At 45.2% G+C, this 16,979-nt stretch overlaps 1 protein-coding gene across 1 annotated transcript in view; it reads right to left on the reverse strand.

The window, feature by feature from the left end:
- LOC311247534 (solute carrier organic anion transporter family member 1C1-like) overlaps positions 1-2,905 on the reverse strand; it is a gene marked incomplete at both ends in the record, with an annotated part of 38,758 nt that extends 35,853 nt beyond the window's left edge. Inside the window, one exon of the mRNA XM_084338576.1 lies at positions 2,759-2,905. Coding sequence (XP_084194702.1) covers positions 2,759-2,905 — 147 coding nt within the window. The remainder of the gene's footprint in view (positions 1-2,758) is intronic.
- Positions 2,906-16,979: the final 14,074 nt, after the last annotated feature.

The following is a 16,979-nucleotide window of genomic DNA, read 5'->3' on the forward strand; positions in this document are numbered from 1 at the left end:
TGTATTTGTCACGTACATACACAGGACACGTAGTGAAATGAAGGTGGCCATGCAAAAACACAAATAATAAAATAGAATAATACAATAAAACTAAAAAGTAATACGAATAAAATACAATACAATGCTAAGCTTAAGAATTAAGGTAAAATACTATATACAATAATTATACTAATGTACAGTTATGTTTCATTAACATAACTGTAATGTACAACTGTAATGATTGTTTGTAGTGTGTGTGTGTGTGAGAGAGTGCAAGTGAGGATGTGTGGTGTGTGTGTGTGTGTGTGTGTTCATGTGTGCTTGTGTGTGGAGAGATCAGTGTTCAGTGTTCTGATGGGGGAAGAAGCTGAGTCTGAGTCTCTCTGTTCTTGCTGCGTGCATGCGGAGGCGCTCGCCTGACCGCAGCAGCTTGAACAAGCCATTGTTGGGGTAGTGAGGGTCCTTCAATCACAGAAGAAGGGGGGTGAATTGAATTGACACACGGGTGTTTCATGTTTACAATTGGGCTCAAAAGTGTATTCTAAGGATTATTATGTTAAAAGCAACGTTGGCCATGTGGGGGGCATGACGTCAGATGATTGCATCTTGGGAAACTCAATGACTTGAGAAATCAATCATGTTGTTGAAAGTCTTCCATGTCTACCGTGACCCTGTTGAGCTCCAGGATGAGCAGACACACCTATGCTGTCTAGAGTCAACTAGACACAGGTGTACTCAACCCACCCTGAATCAGTGCTCTTAGATTCGATTAGATCAGATCAGATTACATTACATTACATTCAAATGTATTATCATCATACAGCACAAGTACAGTACAATGAAAATAAGTTTGGCATCCAACCAGGGTGCAAATGTAACAGAGCAACAGCAAATATACAATGGTGATTAAACTGGATATAAAAATATATAAATGAGTAGGCCTACTACTGAGTAATAGTGCTAATCAAATGTATTTGACAGTGTTATGGTATTAGTATGTACCAGGGATACAGGTATAACGCGACACTATGGTATGGTCATACTGGCCAGCGGAAACCGTCTGTAGTGGGGTAGTGAAAGGGTTAACCTTCTATATTGTGGTAGCGAAAGGGTTAAAGGTTTCAATTTAGTTGTTAGCATGTGTTCATGCAGTATGTTGAATATCCAACTGAATGGTTGCATTTGTCAAATTATAATAGCACACCTCTTTCTCTGTCCGTGTCACTAATGCAGGCCCACCACTTAACGGAGATGAACAGCCATGTCACACCTCTACACCAGGGGCGGATTTAGGATTGTAGGAGATCCGGGGCTTAGCCCAGATGGGCCCCTTTTTTACGACAGATTTTTTTTGAATTTAATGAACCTGTACGTGCAATTTCCTGCAATATAGAGCCTTCAATCTTGACCAATAAAGCTGCTCTTTTCACTATAAAACTCAGTTAACCATAACGTAGTTATGGTTAGATTTATATATTGGGGGGGGATATATCATATTTTTCATATAATCAAAAAGTGGTGGAGCAAGATCATACCTTTGCTCCCCCAAGTTCAATAGTGGGAGAGCAGAGATGCTCCGAATGCTCTTATGGCCAGGCGTCTATGATTCACTGATACAAAGTAAAATAGTGCAGTGCAATAAAATAGTTAGTAAAATAGAATAAAATAATGCAATAGTGCATTGCAATAAAATAGTTATCATCGTATTTTTTCGGGAGGCCGGTAAGGAGTGCATTACAGTAGTCGAGTTGGCTTGAGATAAAGGCATGGATCTGGTTTTCAGCGTCCTTTTGATTTATAAATGGCCGTACTTTAGCTATGTTTCTAAGGTGGAAGAATTACGTTTTTGTCAACTTGTTGATTGTGATTTAAAGCTTAGGTCTGAGTCTACCATGACACCAAGACTTAACTCACTCAAATACAGTTAGCAGCTGGATAGACCACAGATGGAAATTAGCTTCTGCTAAATCTGGTGCAAACATATTTTCATGTAACAATGATGAATTGTAAAAAAAAAAAAAAAAAAAAAAAAAAAAAAAAAGATTCTGGGCTTTTCAGAATACATCCGGGGCTTGAGCCCAGGTAGCCACCCCCTAGCTCCGCCCCTGCTCTACACGTATAGGTTAAAACTACTTGGTATTCCGAGTTGATAATAATAATAAACTTTATTTGTATAGCACCTTTCATACAGAAACTGCAGCTCAAAGTGCTTCACAACAGAAAAAAGACATAAGGCATAAAATGAGCCCATAAAGTGCAGACATATAAAATCACAGTTTTTCCACATTAGGATCTAACATCCCAACAGGCCACCTAGTTTATGGTTTGATTCAGTTTTAAATAGACAATAATAAAAGGAGCAAGATAAAATAGACAGAGTAAAATAGTGCAATAGTGCAGTGCAATAAAATTGTAGAATAGAATAGAATAGATAAAAAAAATATATATATTTTACAGTGCAATAAAATAGTTCTGGATTACTGTTCAACGGTTCAAAGTCGTACAATGGTAAAACTGTTCCGAATTACTGTTTCAACAGTTCAAAGCCGTCCCAAACCTTTTGTTCGGTATAGTTCAAAACATGACCGTCTTCTCTTCTGCCCGACACCACAAATGCACATTTTAAGGCAAGCCATATCAGACAGTATTAAAGCTGACAGTCTCCCCTGCTCACGACAGTCTCCTGATGAACCGTTGCATTTTCCTAGCAGGAAGTAGGATTGTCTGACTTTCTGACATGCCTGGGAACGCAGCGTTAGCTCCTCTGAGCCCTGTTTACCTATGTAGAAGGGAGAGTTCTCTGCTTTGGCGAAGTCGTCGATGTAGGAGATGCCCAGTGGCATGAGGGGGGTCTCTCCGATGCCTCTCACGACGTTACCCAGGAACACGTAGATCCACATGTGAGAGCTGGAGTCCTTCACACAGCCTGCTCAGATATACACACAAAGTACAGGAGTATATCACACAGCCTGTCTCAGATATATACACAAAGTACAGGAGTATATCACACAGCCTGTCTCAGATATATACACAAAGTACAGGAGTATATCATACAGCCTGTCTCAGATATACACACAAAGTACAGGAGTATATCATACAGCCTGTCTCAGATATACACACAAAGTACAGGAGTATATCACACAGCCTGTCTCAGATATACACACAAAGTACAGGAGTATATCATACAGCCTGTCTCAGATATACACACAAAGTACAGGAGTATATCATACAGCCTGTCTCAGATATACACACAAAGTACAGGAGTATATCACACAGCCTGTCTCAGATATATACACAAAGTACAGGAGTATATCACACAGCCTGTCTCAGATATACACACAAAGTACAGGAGTATATCATACAGCCTGTCTCAGATATACACACAAAGTACAGGAGTATATCATACAGCCTGTCTCAGATATACACACACACAGTACACACAAAATAAACATGTGTTGTTTACTGCTGTGCATTGAAAGACACATTTACAGATATTTTGTGAGTGTGGATCTTTACCTTTTTTGATGCAGATATACACACACAAAGATACAGAGACACATGCTGTATGCATGTGTAACCCAGGTTTCAGATGCATACCTATTTAGTTATAAGAACATAAATAGTCAATGCCATCGGATAAGAACATAAGCAGTTAAAGTATATTATGTAAGAACATATGTGATATTATTGGGTACAAAGTCTTTTGAATTACAGCATGTCCCTTTAATACATGAGATGACGTGAGTGAGGTAGATGTCACGACAGCCACGTGTTGCTTTATGGCGCACACCTTGCCTCGCAGCGTCTCAGCGCGAGTCTTGCTACTGCGCAGATGCAGACAGATCCCCGGAGATTCAGCCGCACTTGAACAGAGCTGATAATGTTGCTGGATAACGAGATAATAGTATGATCAAACCAATTATCAAACAGTTATAAAAGATTCCCCCAGTTGCAAAACCGAAGAAGCGTTGCAGTAAAGTAACTGTAGCCTGCGGTTTTGGTGAGTTAAATCAATATTGTGTGCTATTCAATTGTCGAGTGTGCAGAATGGTTAGCTTCATGCTACATGCTAATAACGTTAAAAACGTTGTTTCATTCTGAGTCATACACAAACTGCCCCAAGCTCAATTTGGTTAAAGGAACTATTTCAGAAGTACTATTGATATGCTGTACGATAAGAACAAGGTCTATATATACGTTTTGAATGTTTTTGAGTTTTATATGAACGTGAGGAATGTCCCATATGCTAACGCACTTTAGCCTAACTTAGCATGGGACAGGTGGACATTCCCACGTGCTGAGATGAGACGGCCTACTTTAGCTTAGCATAGCTAAAAGTAACCTGGTTGATTATTCATTCTGAAATGAAATGAAATGAAAAGATGGTGATTTGATAAAAATGGTGAATAGCTTTTATTTTCCGAGTGCCTGCCAGTGCTTACACGCAGGCCAGGTTTTTAGGAAACCCCAGCACTCCGTTCTACCCTGGAAACAGTTCCAGACCACCTCCATCACCACGTGTGCCCACGTGTGCCCACGAGGGGACGAGGCGGTGTGCCGGACGATACAAGATGGCGAGCCAACCCATTGAACCCCTGATATAGCTCAAGGCTAATGCCAGCCTGATTGGAACACCCCTGTTGCTCAACCCCTGTTGCCTCAACAGTCTGGTAGGATGGAACTGATTGAACTTGAATCATAAGAACTTCCACGGATTGAACTGATTGAACTTGAATCATAAAGAACTTCCACGGATTGAACTGACCTATATCCTTTGAATGATACACGAACTGATTGAACGAGAACACAAGGACATTCCAAGGGCTTCGACCCCGTTCACCTTTTGTTATTTTGATATTGTATTTTGTATTTGAATTGATTTAATTTGATATATGGGTGCTGATAATTCTCCTAAAAGAAAGAAGGTTTAAAGGGTAATTTCACCTAAAAGGTAATTGCATTCCCATAACCTAGAATATTCCATTTGGTACTTTTGTTGTGTTACACCTTCCAAGGAAGAGTTTAAAGGAGCATTTCACCTGTTAAGGTATTTGCGTTCCCTGCACATTTAAAGGTTTAAATTAATATGTTTAAACATATGTTTTTACCTGGTGAAATGATAAACTGAAATAGAGTTTACTGATGATAAAAGGATACGTCTAATATCCAATCTTGAACTTAGCTTGTAGCTAGAGATAACCTCAGAGACGTCTGAACCAAACCTAATGTGTTGATCTAATCAACCTAGGACTTGATATCGAACTAACCCTCCTTAAAGGAGAGGTTATTGAAAGAACCAAAAAGGGATACTTCAAACCACTGCTACCGTTTACGTCTGTATGTATTCTGTATGTCTAGCTAGTGTAACGGGTGTAAAACTCACTCCCCAGAGGCATACAAACTGAGCGCTTAGAAGGGAATTCCTTTATTGGCGCAGCGGTTTGTTATGTCGCCCGCAGTGCGGACGCCTGGGGTTCGACTCCCACTCAAGGCATGGTCGAATTCGTGGCAGGGGCGAGTTGCCTCTGTTACACTGGTGCCGTAGACCCGGATGTCTTGGGTGGTGTGAGTTTAGGGGGGGTGAATGTAACGGGTGTAAAACTCACTCCCCAGAGGCATACAAACTGAGCGCTTAGAAGGGAATTCCTTTCTTGGCGCAGCGGTTTGTTATGTCGCCCGCAGTGCGGACGCCTGGGGTTCGACTCCCACTCAAGGCATGGTCGAATTCGTGGCAGGGGCGAGTTGCCTCTGTTACACTAGCACGCATTTAATTAATAAACACCCGTTATTGTTATAACTCTGTCTCTGGTCCACTATTCTTATATTGTGCATATTACTCCTCTGCTCGTTTCGTACCTAGAACTGTGCCCGTGGCGAACAGCTGTTACAAGTAGGTGACACAGGTGCTACACATGGACACACACACGCACACACACGCACACACACACACACACACACACACACACACACACACACACACACACACACACACACACACGCACACACACACACACACACACACACACACACACACACACGCACACACACGCACACACACGCACACACACACACACACATACTGTAGTAGCTGTATTTAATGTTTGAGTGTGTTTGTGTGCATGTGCAAGCAGGGGCGTAGCTATAGATTCTGGGCCCCATGAAAGAATGTATTTGTAGGCCCCCAGTGAATTTTTTTTGGCCATTTATTTATTGATGAAAACGCATAATATGGTTTTTACCTATACATTCGGATCAGCAGTTCAGCACCTGCACTGTTGGTGGGTGAGCCTAGTAAAGGATGTCGCATTGCGTTCATCTTCAATGAGTGGACCAATGCAATAGTCTACCAAAGCCCCCCCTCTCTCTATATATATCTCACACACACACACACACACACACACACACACACACACACACACACACACACACACACACACACACACACACACACACACACACACACACACACACACACACACACACACACACACACACACACACACACTTCAGAAACAAACATAGTATCAATGAGAGTATCATTAAATACACCTGAGTGATTTTTTTTCTGGGCCCCTCCCCCCAGTGCTTGGCCCTTGGAATCATCCTAAGCCCCCCCCCCCCCCCTTCCCAGCTACGCCCCTGACTACTACTACTACTACTACCTATCATGCTATTATGTCTATACTACTATCTATGTTACTATCCTTATACGACTACCTAGCATGCTAATTATATACTACTATAACACTGAAGGTCAACACTATTTGACGAACAACACACCACACTGACCCTATCAGCTGCCAGAGATGCAGCCCTCTCTCTCTCTCTCTCTCTCTCTCTCTCTCTCGCTGACTTGTTGTTCACAGTCTGCAAGTCGCCTTACAGATACAAGTGTCAGCTGCTAAATGACTCAAATGTGCTCATTTTGAATCTTTATTTTTTTTGTATTAGTGGTTGAAATAATTGTTAGAATAATGGTTCAGAATAGACTCAGAGCTTATCTATGGCTCTACTCCTGTAAAAAGGGGAGGAGGGAGGAGGGGGAGGGGGAGAGAGGGAGGGGAGGGGGGGGGGGGGGGGGGCTTGGCTGAAGGAGAAAAATGCAGGGGAGTTCTAGAGTCAACAGTGTGTTGGTGTGTTGTGCACTCCTCCTCCTCTCCCTTCCTGCTGCGGTTAATGGATAAGATGGAGAGAGACGCCTCTGTTCTTAGTCAAGACAAAATGACCACAGGCAGCCAGAAACTGTAGCCCCCCCCCCCCCCCCCCCCATACATATATTATTATAGCAATACCGGAGCTGGTGATTGAATTTCTGACCTTTTGTTGAAATGGGAAGGGGGGGTGGAAGAGGAGGGGGGGGGGGGGTGTATTTCAATTTTTGTTGTGTCATTTTGTTGTGTCTTAAAATGTTTTGCTGCCGAAGCCAGCAGTCTGGAGTCCTGCCACCCACCACCCTCCACCCACCCACCCACCACCCACCACCCACCACCCACCACCCTCCACCCACCACCCTCCACCCACCACCCTCCACCCACCACCCACCACCCACCACCCACCACCCACCACCCACCACCCACCACCCTCCACCCACCACCCTCCACCCACCACCCACCACCCACCACCCACCACCCTCCACCCACCACCCTCCACCCACCACCCACCACCCTCACACAGCTCCGCTCCTACACACAACGAAGCATTTCAATATTTGATCAACAACAGCGCAGGAGCAACACAAACACACACACCGGCTCAACAGGCTTACAATTATAAGAGGGGGGCTGATAATAATATGGGTGGATTTAGAGATGAATGTGATTATAATAATAACTCCGTGCCGCTACTAAATAGCCCCAGTAAAAGTATATACTCTCCCTCCAGATGACAGACTTGATATTGTTCATCATCAGAGCCACCGCGTTCCACCAACCCGACCCCGAGGAGGGCGGTCAGTGTCTCCGTCTGGAGAGGGTGGTCTCTAGTGGTGCCAGGACCTGGCCCGGGCTGTGCCCATCAATCAGTCACTAGAGAGAGGGGTCCCACATTAAAAAGTGCTGACAGCCAGAGAGAGAGAGAGGGAGAGAGGGAGAGAGAGAGGGGGAGAGAGAGAGAGGGAGAGAGAGAGGGAGAGAGAGAGGGGGAGAGAGAGAGAGAGAGAGAGAGAGAGAGGGAGAGAGAGAGGGGGAGAGAGAGAGAGAGAGAGAGAGAGAGAGAGAGAGAGAGAGAGAGAGAGAGAGAGAGAGAGAGAGAGAGGGAGAGAGGGAGAGAGAGAGAGAGGGTAAGAGAAACATCCTATAATGTATTGAATGCCATACGCCCTTCCAAGGGGGGCATCTAGTAACACCTTGACAGTGACTGCTAGTGCTAGATACTAGTATACGAACAGGTCGAAAAGTACCTTACGGATAAAAATCTAATCTACGAATTCCAATCTGGCTTCAGAACATCCCACTCCACTGACACATGCCTTCTCTATTTGAACGACCACATCAAGCAAGAGGTGGACGCGGGCAAATACTGCGGCATGGTCATGCTAGACCTACAAAAGGCCTTCGACACGGTCAATCACACCATTCTGATTGACAAACTAAAAGCAATTGGTTTTGATAGTTTATCAGTGAGCTGAATACAATCCTACCTGGAGGGGAGAGAACAGATGGTGGAGGTAAACGGTACCCTATCCCCCCCCCTCACAGTGAACTGTGGTGTTCCACAAGGAAGCATACTAGGACCACTACTGTTCCTAATTTATGCAAATGACATGTCGTCAGCTTGTGACTGCAACTTGTTCCTGTTTGCGGACGACTCAGCCCTGCTGGTCTCTGACAAGAACAAGTTACAGGTTGAAAAAACCCTCAGCTCGGAACTAGGCAAAATCTGCATATGGCTCGCCGACAACAAACTATCATTACACCTTGGTAAAACAGAGTCCATTCTCTTCGGTTCAAATAACAAACTCAGCAAGGCCGACGGCTTCTCAGTTACAGTGGGTGACAATATTGTCACAAGGAAAGATGAAATTACCTACCTGAGTTCCATCCTAGAGGCTAATCTCTCCTGTGACAAAATGGCATCCAATGTAATAAAAAAAGTCAATCAACGAACTCGATTCTTGTACCGGATTTCCTCTCTGGTAAACAAGAATACCCTGAAGACTCTGGCAGGAGCACTCATTCAAGGGTACTACGACTATGCTTGCACCTCATGGTACCAAAGCACCTCAAAGGCACTAAAAACCAAATTACAAACATCTCAAAACAAACTGGTCAGACTACTGCTTGACCTGACTCCTAGAACCCACCTCACCCCTGCACACTTTGCCAACTTAGGATGGCTTAGAGTAGACGACAGAGTACAGCAACTTGCAATGGGCCTGGTCTACAAGATACACTACACGACCAAGGTACCCATGTACATGTCAAAATACTTCCCAAAGGTCAGTGAATACCACGATCACAACACCAGAGGGAGCTCCACAAATCATGTAAAACCCAGATTCGGCTCAAACAAGGGACTAAACACGTTTCGCAATTATGCCACAACAATGTGGAACGCCCTACCCAAAGCTGTAAAGGAATGTGAATCACTACCCACCTTCAAAAACACTCTCAAAGAACACCTACGGGAGACTGCAATTCAAAACTGGCCCCTACAAATGTCCTAACCCAGTTGTACAATAAAGACCAAGCATGGCTTTGTCAGTATTCCAATGTACCCAACCCCCCCCCCCCCCCCCCCCCCCCCACCTCCAATGTACAGCCCCACCCAACCCCACCCCACCTACCCAACCTCCTCCAATGTACAGTTTCTATGTCAAATGTAGGTCAGTATTCCAATGTACAGTGCCCCCCCCCCCCTCCAATGTACAGCCCCACCCCATCTACCCAACCTCCCCCAATGCACAGTTTCTATGTCAAATGTATATACACTCTTTTTCTGGATTTTTTTAGTATCACAAACAGTACTGTATTTGAAAATCTGGTATGTCATAAATGTATAGATGTAGCAGTACTGTCTATCTGTATGTCGTGTGTGTCATATGATGAATTGAAAATGGAGGACCCTGATGGAAACAAGACGAAAGTCTTTCTCAGGTCTGCATCCTATAACAATTGTATGTATTGAGCTGTACTGTACTGTACCCATTCTGCAATCTGTTAATAAAGTTTTCAATCAATCAATTCGATCAGATCATTGGACAATAGGTCTGCTCTGGTTGCACTACCAGCTCCCTACTGTACATAGGTCTGCTCTGGTTCAGTTCCCTAACGCAGTGTTTCTCAACTGGTGGGTCGCGGATGTGTAAACATTTTTTTTTTTTTTTTTTTTTTTTTTTTTGCACTACCTATCTTTGTGAAAGTGGCTTCTCAGCTCTGGTCCAGCTGGAGACAAAGCAGAGGAACAGATTGGACATTGAGCATGACCTCAGAGTTGCTTTGTCTACCATCACCCCAGACTTTGAGACTCTTGTCAGGAGCAAACAACATCCAAAGTTATCCCATTAGTTTCCTGGGATGTTAAGCTAAGAAGTCTGCTAAGAAGCATATATTATTTATTATTATTATTATTATTATTATTATTTAATTTCATTGTGTTTTTATCCCTAGTTGCACTTTTGTTGCAACCCCAGTTATCCCATTAGTTCCCCCAAACTTACTGTAGGTCTGTTATGTTAAGCTAAGAAGTCTGCTAAGAAGCATATATTATTTATTATTATTATTATTATTAATTATTATTATTATTATTATTATTATTATTATTATTATTATTATTATTATTATTATTATTATTATTATTATTATTATTATTATTATTATTATTATTATTATTATTATTATTATTATTATTATTATTGTATTTCATTGTGTTTTAGCCCTAGCTGCACTTTTGTTGCAAACCCAGTTATCCCATTAGTTCCCCCAAACTTAGGTCTGTTATGTTAAGCTAAGAAATCTGCTAAGAAGCATTATATTATTTATTATTATTTTATTTCATTGGGTTTTTAGCCCTATAGTTGTAACTTTTTTGTGTTTATTTCATGTTTTTAACAGTGCATGAAATATTGTATTGTGTATTACTGAAATTTTTTCTTTTGAAATAAATCATAGTGGTTCAAATATTCGGGTCGCGACTTAATGACTAAGGAACATGTTGGGTCCAGAGGCGAGACCAGTTGAGAACCACTGGTCTAATCTATACTATGGATTTCAATCAGCTTATTAAAAATTATTACATATAGGTCTGCTCTGGTTGCTCTGTTAGCTCCCTACTGTACATATAGGTCTGCTCTGGTTGCTCTGTCAGCTCCCTACCGTACATATAGGTCTGCTCTGGTTGCTCTGTCAGCTCCCTACCGTACATATAGGTCTGCTCTGGTTGCTCTGTCAGCTCCCTACCGTACATATAGGTCTGCTCTGGTTGCTCTGTCAGCTCCCTACCGTACATATATGTCTGCTCTGGTTGCTCTGTCAGCTCCCTACTGTACATATAGGTCTGCTCTGGTTGCTCTGTCAGCTCCCTACCGTACATATAGGTCTGCTCTGGTTGCTCTGTCAGCTCCCTACTGTACATACAGGTCTGCTCTGGTTGCTCTGTCAGCTCCCTACTGTACATATAGGTCTGCTCTGGTTGCTCTGTCAGCTCCCCACCGTACATATAGGTCTGCTCTGGTTGCTCTGTCAGCTCCCTACTGTACATACAGGTCTGCTCTGGTTGCTCTGTCAGCTCCCTACTGTACATACAGGTCTGCTCTGGTTGCTCTGTCAGCTCCCTACTGTACATATAGGTCTGCTCTGGTTGCTCTGTCAGCTCCCTACTGTACATACAGGTCTGCTCTGGTTGCTCTGTTAGCTCCCTACTGTACATACAGGTCTGCTCTGGTTGCTCTGTCAGCTCCCTACTGTACATACAGGTCTGCTCTGGTTGCTCTGTCAGCTCCCTACTGTACATATAGGTCTGCTCAGGTTGCTCTGTTAGCTCCCTACTGTACATATAGGTCTGCTCTGGTTGTTCTGTCAGCTCCCTACCGTACATACAGGTCTGCTCTGGTTGTTCTGTTAGCTCCCTACTGTACATACAGGTCTGCTCTGGTTGCTCTGTCAGCTCCCTACTGTACATATAGGTCTGCTCTGGTTGCTCTGTCAGCTCCCTACTGTACATACAGGTCTGCTCTGGTTGCTCTGTTAGCTCCCTACTGTACATACAGGTCTGCTCTGGTTGCTCTGTTAGCTCCCTACTGTACATATAGGTCTGCTCTGGTTGCTCTGGTTGCTCTGTTAGCTCCCTACTGTACATACAGGTCTGCTCTGGTTGCTCTGTTAGCTCCCTACTGTACATACAGGTCTGCTCTGGTTGTTCTGTTAGCTCCCTACTGTACATACAGGTCTGCTCTGGTTGCTCTGTCAGCTCCCTACTGTACATACAGGTCTGCTCTGGTTGCTATGTTAGCTCCCTACTGTACATACAGGTCTGCTCTGGTTGCTCTGTTAGCTCCCTACTGTACATATAGGTCTGCTCTGGTTGCTCTGTCAGCTCCCTACTGTACATATAGGTCTGCTCTGGTTGCTCTGTCAGCTCCCTACTGTACATACAGGTCTGCTCTGGTTGCTCTGTTAGCTCCCTACCGTACATATAGGTCTGCTCTGGTTGCTCTGTTAGCTCCCTACCGTACATATAGGTCTGCTCTGGTTGCTCTGTCAGCTCCCTACTGTACATATAGGTCTGCTCTGGTTGCTCTGTCAGCTCCCTACCGTACATATAGGTCTACTCTGGTTGCTCTGTCAGCTCCCTACTGTACATATAGGTCTGCTCTGGTTGCTCTGTCAGCTCCCTACTGTACATACAGGTCTGCTCTGGTTGCTCTGTTAGCTCCCTACTGTACATATAGGTCTGCTCTGGTTGCTCTGTCAGCTCCCTACTGTACATATAAGTCTGCTCTGGTTGCTCTGGTTCAGCTCCCTACTGTACATACAGGTCTGCTCTGGTTGCTCTGTTAGCTCCCTACTGTACATATAGGTCTGCTCTGGTTGCTCTGTCAGCTCCCTACTGTACATATAGGTCTGCTCTGGTTGCTCTGGTTCAGCTCCCTACTGTACATATAGGTCTGCTCAGGTTGCTCTGTTAGCTCCCTACTGTACATATAGGTCTGCTCTGGTTGCTCTGTTAGCTCCCTACTGTACATATAGGTCTGCCCTGGTTGCTCTGTCAGCTCCCTACTGTACATATAGGTCTGCTCAGGTTGCTCTGTCAGCTCCCTACCGTACATACAGGTCTGCTCTGGTTGCTCTGTCAGCTCCCTACTGTACATACAGGTCTGCTCTGGTTGCTCTGTCAGCTCCCTACTGTACATACAGGTCTGCTCTGGTTGCTCTGTCAGCTCCCTACCGTACATACAGGTCTGCTCTGGTTGCTCTGTTAGCTCCCTACTGTACATACAGGTCTGCTCTGGTTGCTCTGTTAGCTCCCTACTGTACATATAGGTCTGCTCAGGTTGCTCTGTCAGCTCCCTACCGTACATACAGGTCTGCTCTGGTTGCTCTGTCAGCTCCCTACTGTACATACAGGTCTGCTCTGGTTGCTCTGTTAGCTCCCTACTGTACATATAGGTCTGCTCTGGTTGCTCTGTCAGCTCCCTACTGTACATATATGTCTGCTCTGGTTGCTCTGTCAGCTCCCTACTGTACATATAGGTCTGCTCTGGTTGCTCTGGTCTAGTTCCCTACTGTACATACAGGTCTGCTCTGGTTGCTCTGTTAGCTCCCTACTGTACATACAGGTCTGCTCTGGTTGCTCTGTTAGCTCCCTACTGTACATACAGGTCTGCTCTGGTTGCTCTGTTAGCTCCCTACTGTACATATAGGTCTGCTCTGGTTGCTCTGTCAGCTCCCTACTGTACATATAGGTCTGCTCTGGTTGCTCTGTTAGCTCCCTACTGTACATATAGGTCTGCTCTGGTTGCTCTGTCAGCTCCCTACTGTACATACAGGTCTGCTCTGGTTGCTCTGTCAGCTCCCTACTGTACATATAGGTCTGCTCTGGTTGCTCTGTCAGCTCCCTACTGTACATACAGGTCTGCTCTGGTTGCTCTGTTAGCTCCCTACCGTACATATAGGTCTGCTCTGGTTGCTCTGTTAGCTCCCTACCGTACATATAGGTCTGCTCTGGTTGCTCTGTCAGCTCCCTACTGTACATATAGGTCTGCTCTGGTTGCTCTGTCAGCTCCCTACCGTACATATAGGTCTACTCTGGTTGCTCTGTCAGCTCCCTACTGTACATATAGGTCTGCTCTGGTTGCTCTGTCAGCTCCCTACTGTACATACAGGTCTGCTCTGGTTGCTCTGTTAGCTCCCTACTGTACATATAGGTCTGCTCTGGTTGCTCTGTCAGCTCCCTACTGTACATATAAGTCTGCTCTGGTTGCTCTGGTTCAGCTCCCTACTGTACATACAGGTCTGCTCTGGTTGCTCTGTTAGCTCCCTACTGTACATATAGGTCTGCTCTGGTTGCTCTGTCAGCTCCCTACTGTACATATAGGTCTGCTCTGGTTGCTCTGGTTCAGCTCCCTACTGTACATATAGGTCTGCTCAGGTTGCTCTGTTAGCTCCCTACTGTACATATAGGTCTGCTCTGGTTGCTCTGTTAGCTCCCTACTGTACATATAGGTCTGCCCTGGTTGCTCTGTCAGCTCCCTACTGTACATATAGGTCTGCTCAGGTTGCTCTGTCAGCTCCCTACCGTACATACAGGTCTGCTCTGGTTGCTCTGTCAGCTCCCTACTGTACATACAGGTCTGCTCTGGTTGCTCTGTCAGCTCCCTACTGTACATACAGGTCTGCTCTGGTTGCTCTGTCAGCTCCCTACCGTACATACAGGTCTGCTCTGGTTGCTCTGTTAGCTCCCTACTGTACATACAGGTCTGCTCTGGTTGCTCTGTTAGCTCCCTACTGTACATATAGGTCTGCTCAGGTTGCTCTGTCAGCTCCCTACCGTACATACAGGTCTGCTCTGGTTGCTCTGTCAGCTCCCTACTGTACATACAGGTCTGCTCTGGTTGCTCTGTTAGCTCCCTACTGTACATATAGGTCTGCTCTGGTTGCTCTGTCAGCTCCCTACTGTACATATATGTCTGCTCTGGTTGCTCTGTCAGCTCCCTACTGTACATATAGGTCTGCTCTGGTTGCTCTGGTCTAGTTCCCTACTGTACATACAGGTCTGCTCTGGTTGCTCTGTTAGCTCCCTACTGTACATACAGGTCTGCTCTGGTTGCTCTGTTAGCTCCCTACTGTACATACAGGTCTGCTCTGGTTGCTCTGTTAGCTCCCTACTGTACATATAGGTCTGCTCTGGTTGCTCTGTCAGCTCCCTACTGTACATATAGGTCTGCTCTGGTTGCTCTGTTAGCTCCCTACTGTACATATAGGTCTGCTCTGGTTGCTCTGTCAGCTCCCTACTGTACATACAGGTCTGCTCTGGTTGCTCTGTCAGCTCCCTACTGTACATATATGTCTGCTCTGGTTGCTCTGTCAGCTCCCTACTGTACATACAGGTCTGCTCTGGTTGCTCTGTTAGCTCCCTACTGTACATACAGGTCTGCTCTGGTTGCTCTGTCAGCTCCCTACTGTACATATATGTCTGCTCTGGTTGCTCTGTCAGCTCCCTACTGTACATACAGGTCTGCTCTGGTTGTTCTGTTAGCTCCCTACTGTACATATAGGTCTGCTCTGGTTGTTCTGTTAGCTCCCTACTGTACATATAGGTCTGCTCTGGTTGCTCTGTCAGCTCCCTACTGTACATATATGTCTGCTCTGGTTGCTCTGGTCTAGTTCCCTACTGTACATACAGGTCTGCTCTGGTTGCTCTGTTAGCTCCCTACTGTACATACAGGTCTGCTCTGGTTGCTCTGTTAGCTCCCTACTGTACATATAGGTCTGCTCTGGTTGCTCTGTCAGCTCCCTACTGTACATATAGGTCTGCTCTGGTTGCTCTGTCAGCTCCCTACTGTACATATAGGTCTGCTCTGGTTGCTCTGTCAGCTCCCTACTGTACATACAGGTCTGCTCTGGTTGCTCTGTTAGCTCCCTACTGTACATATAGGTCTGCTCTGGTTGCTCTGTCAGCTCCCTACTGTACATACAGGTCTGCTCTGGTTGCTCTGTCAGCTCCCTACTGTACATATAGGTCTGCTCTGGTTGCTCTGTTAGCTCCCTACTGTACATACAGGTCTGCTCTGGTTGCTCTGTCAGCTCCCTACTGTACATATAGGTCTGCTCTGGTTGCTCTGTTAGCTCCCTACTGTACATACAGGTCTGCTCTGGTTGTTCTGTTAGCTCCCTACTGTACATATAGGTCTGCTCTGGTTGCTCTGTTAGCTCCCTACTGTACATATAGGTCTGCTCTGGTTGTTCTGTTAGCTCCCTACTGTACATATAGGTCTGCTCTGGTTGCTCTGTCAGCTCCCTACTGTACATATAGGTCTGCTCTGGTTGCTCTGGTCTAGTTCCCTACTGTACATACAGGTCTGCTCTGGTTGCTCTGTTAGCTCCCTACTGTACATACAGGTCTGCTCTGGTTGCTCTGTTAGCTCCCTACTGTACATATAGGTCTGCTCTGGTTGCTCTGTCAGCTCCCTACTGTACATATAGGTCTGCTCTGGTTGCTCTGTTAGCTCCCTACTGTACATACAGGTCTGCTCTGGTTGCTCTGTTAGCTCCCTACTGTACATATAGGTCTGCTCTGGTTGCTCTGTCAGCTCCCTACTGTACATATAGGTCTGCTCTGGTTGCTCTGTTAGCTCCCTACTGTACATATAGGTCTGCTCTGGTTGCTCTGTTAGCTCCCTACTGTACATACAGGTCTGCTCTGGTTGCTCTGTCAGCTCCCTACCGTACATACAGGTCTGCTCTGGTTGCTCTGTTAGCTCCCTACTGTACATACAGGTCTGCTCTGGTTGTTCTGTTAGCTCCCTACCGTACATACAGGTCTGCTCTGGTTGCTCTGTCAGC

Source organism: Notolepis coatsorum, assembly GCF_963971535.1.
Source record: "Notolepis coatsorum genome assembly, contig: SCAFFOLD_403, whole genome shotgun sequence".
In the NCBI taxonomy this organism is placed as follows: Eukaryota; Metazoa; Chordata; class Actinopteri; order Aulopiformes; family Paralepididae; genus Notolepis; species Notolepis coatsorum.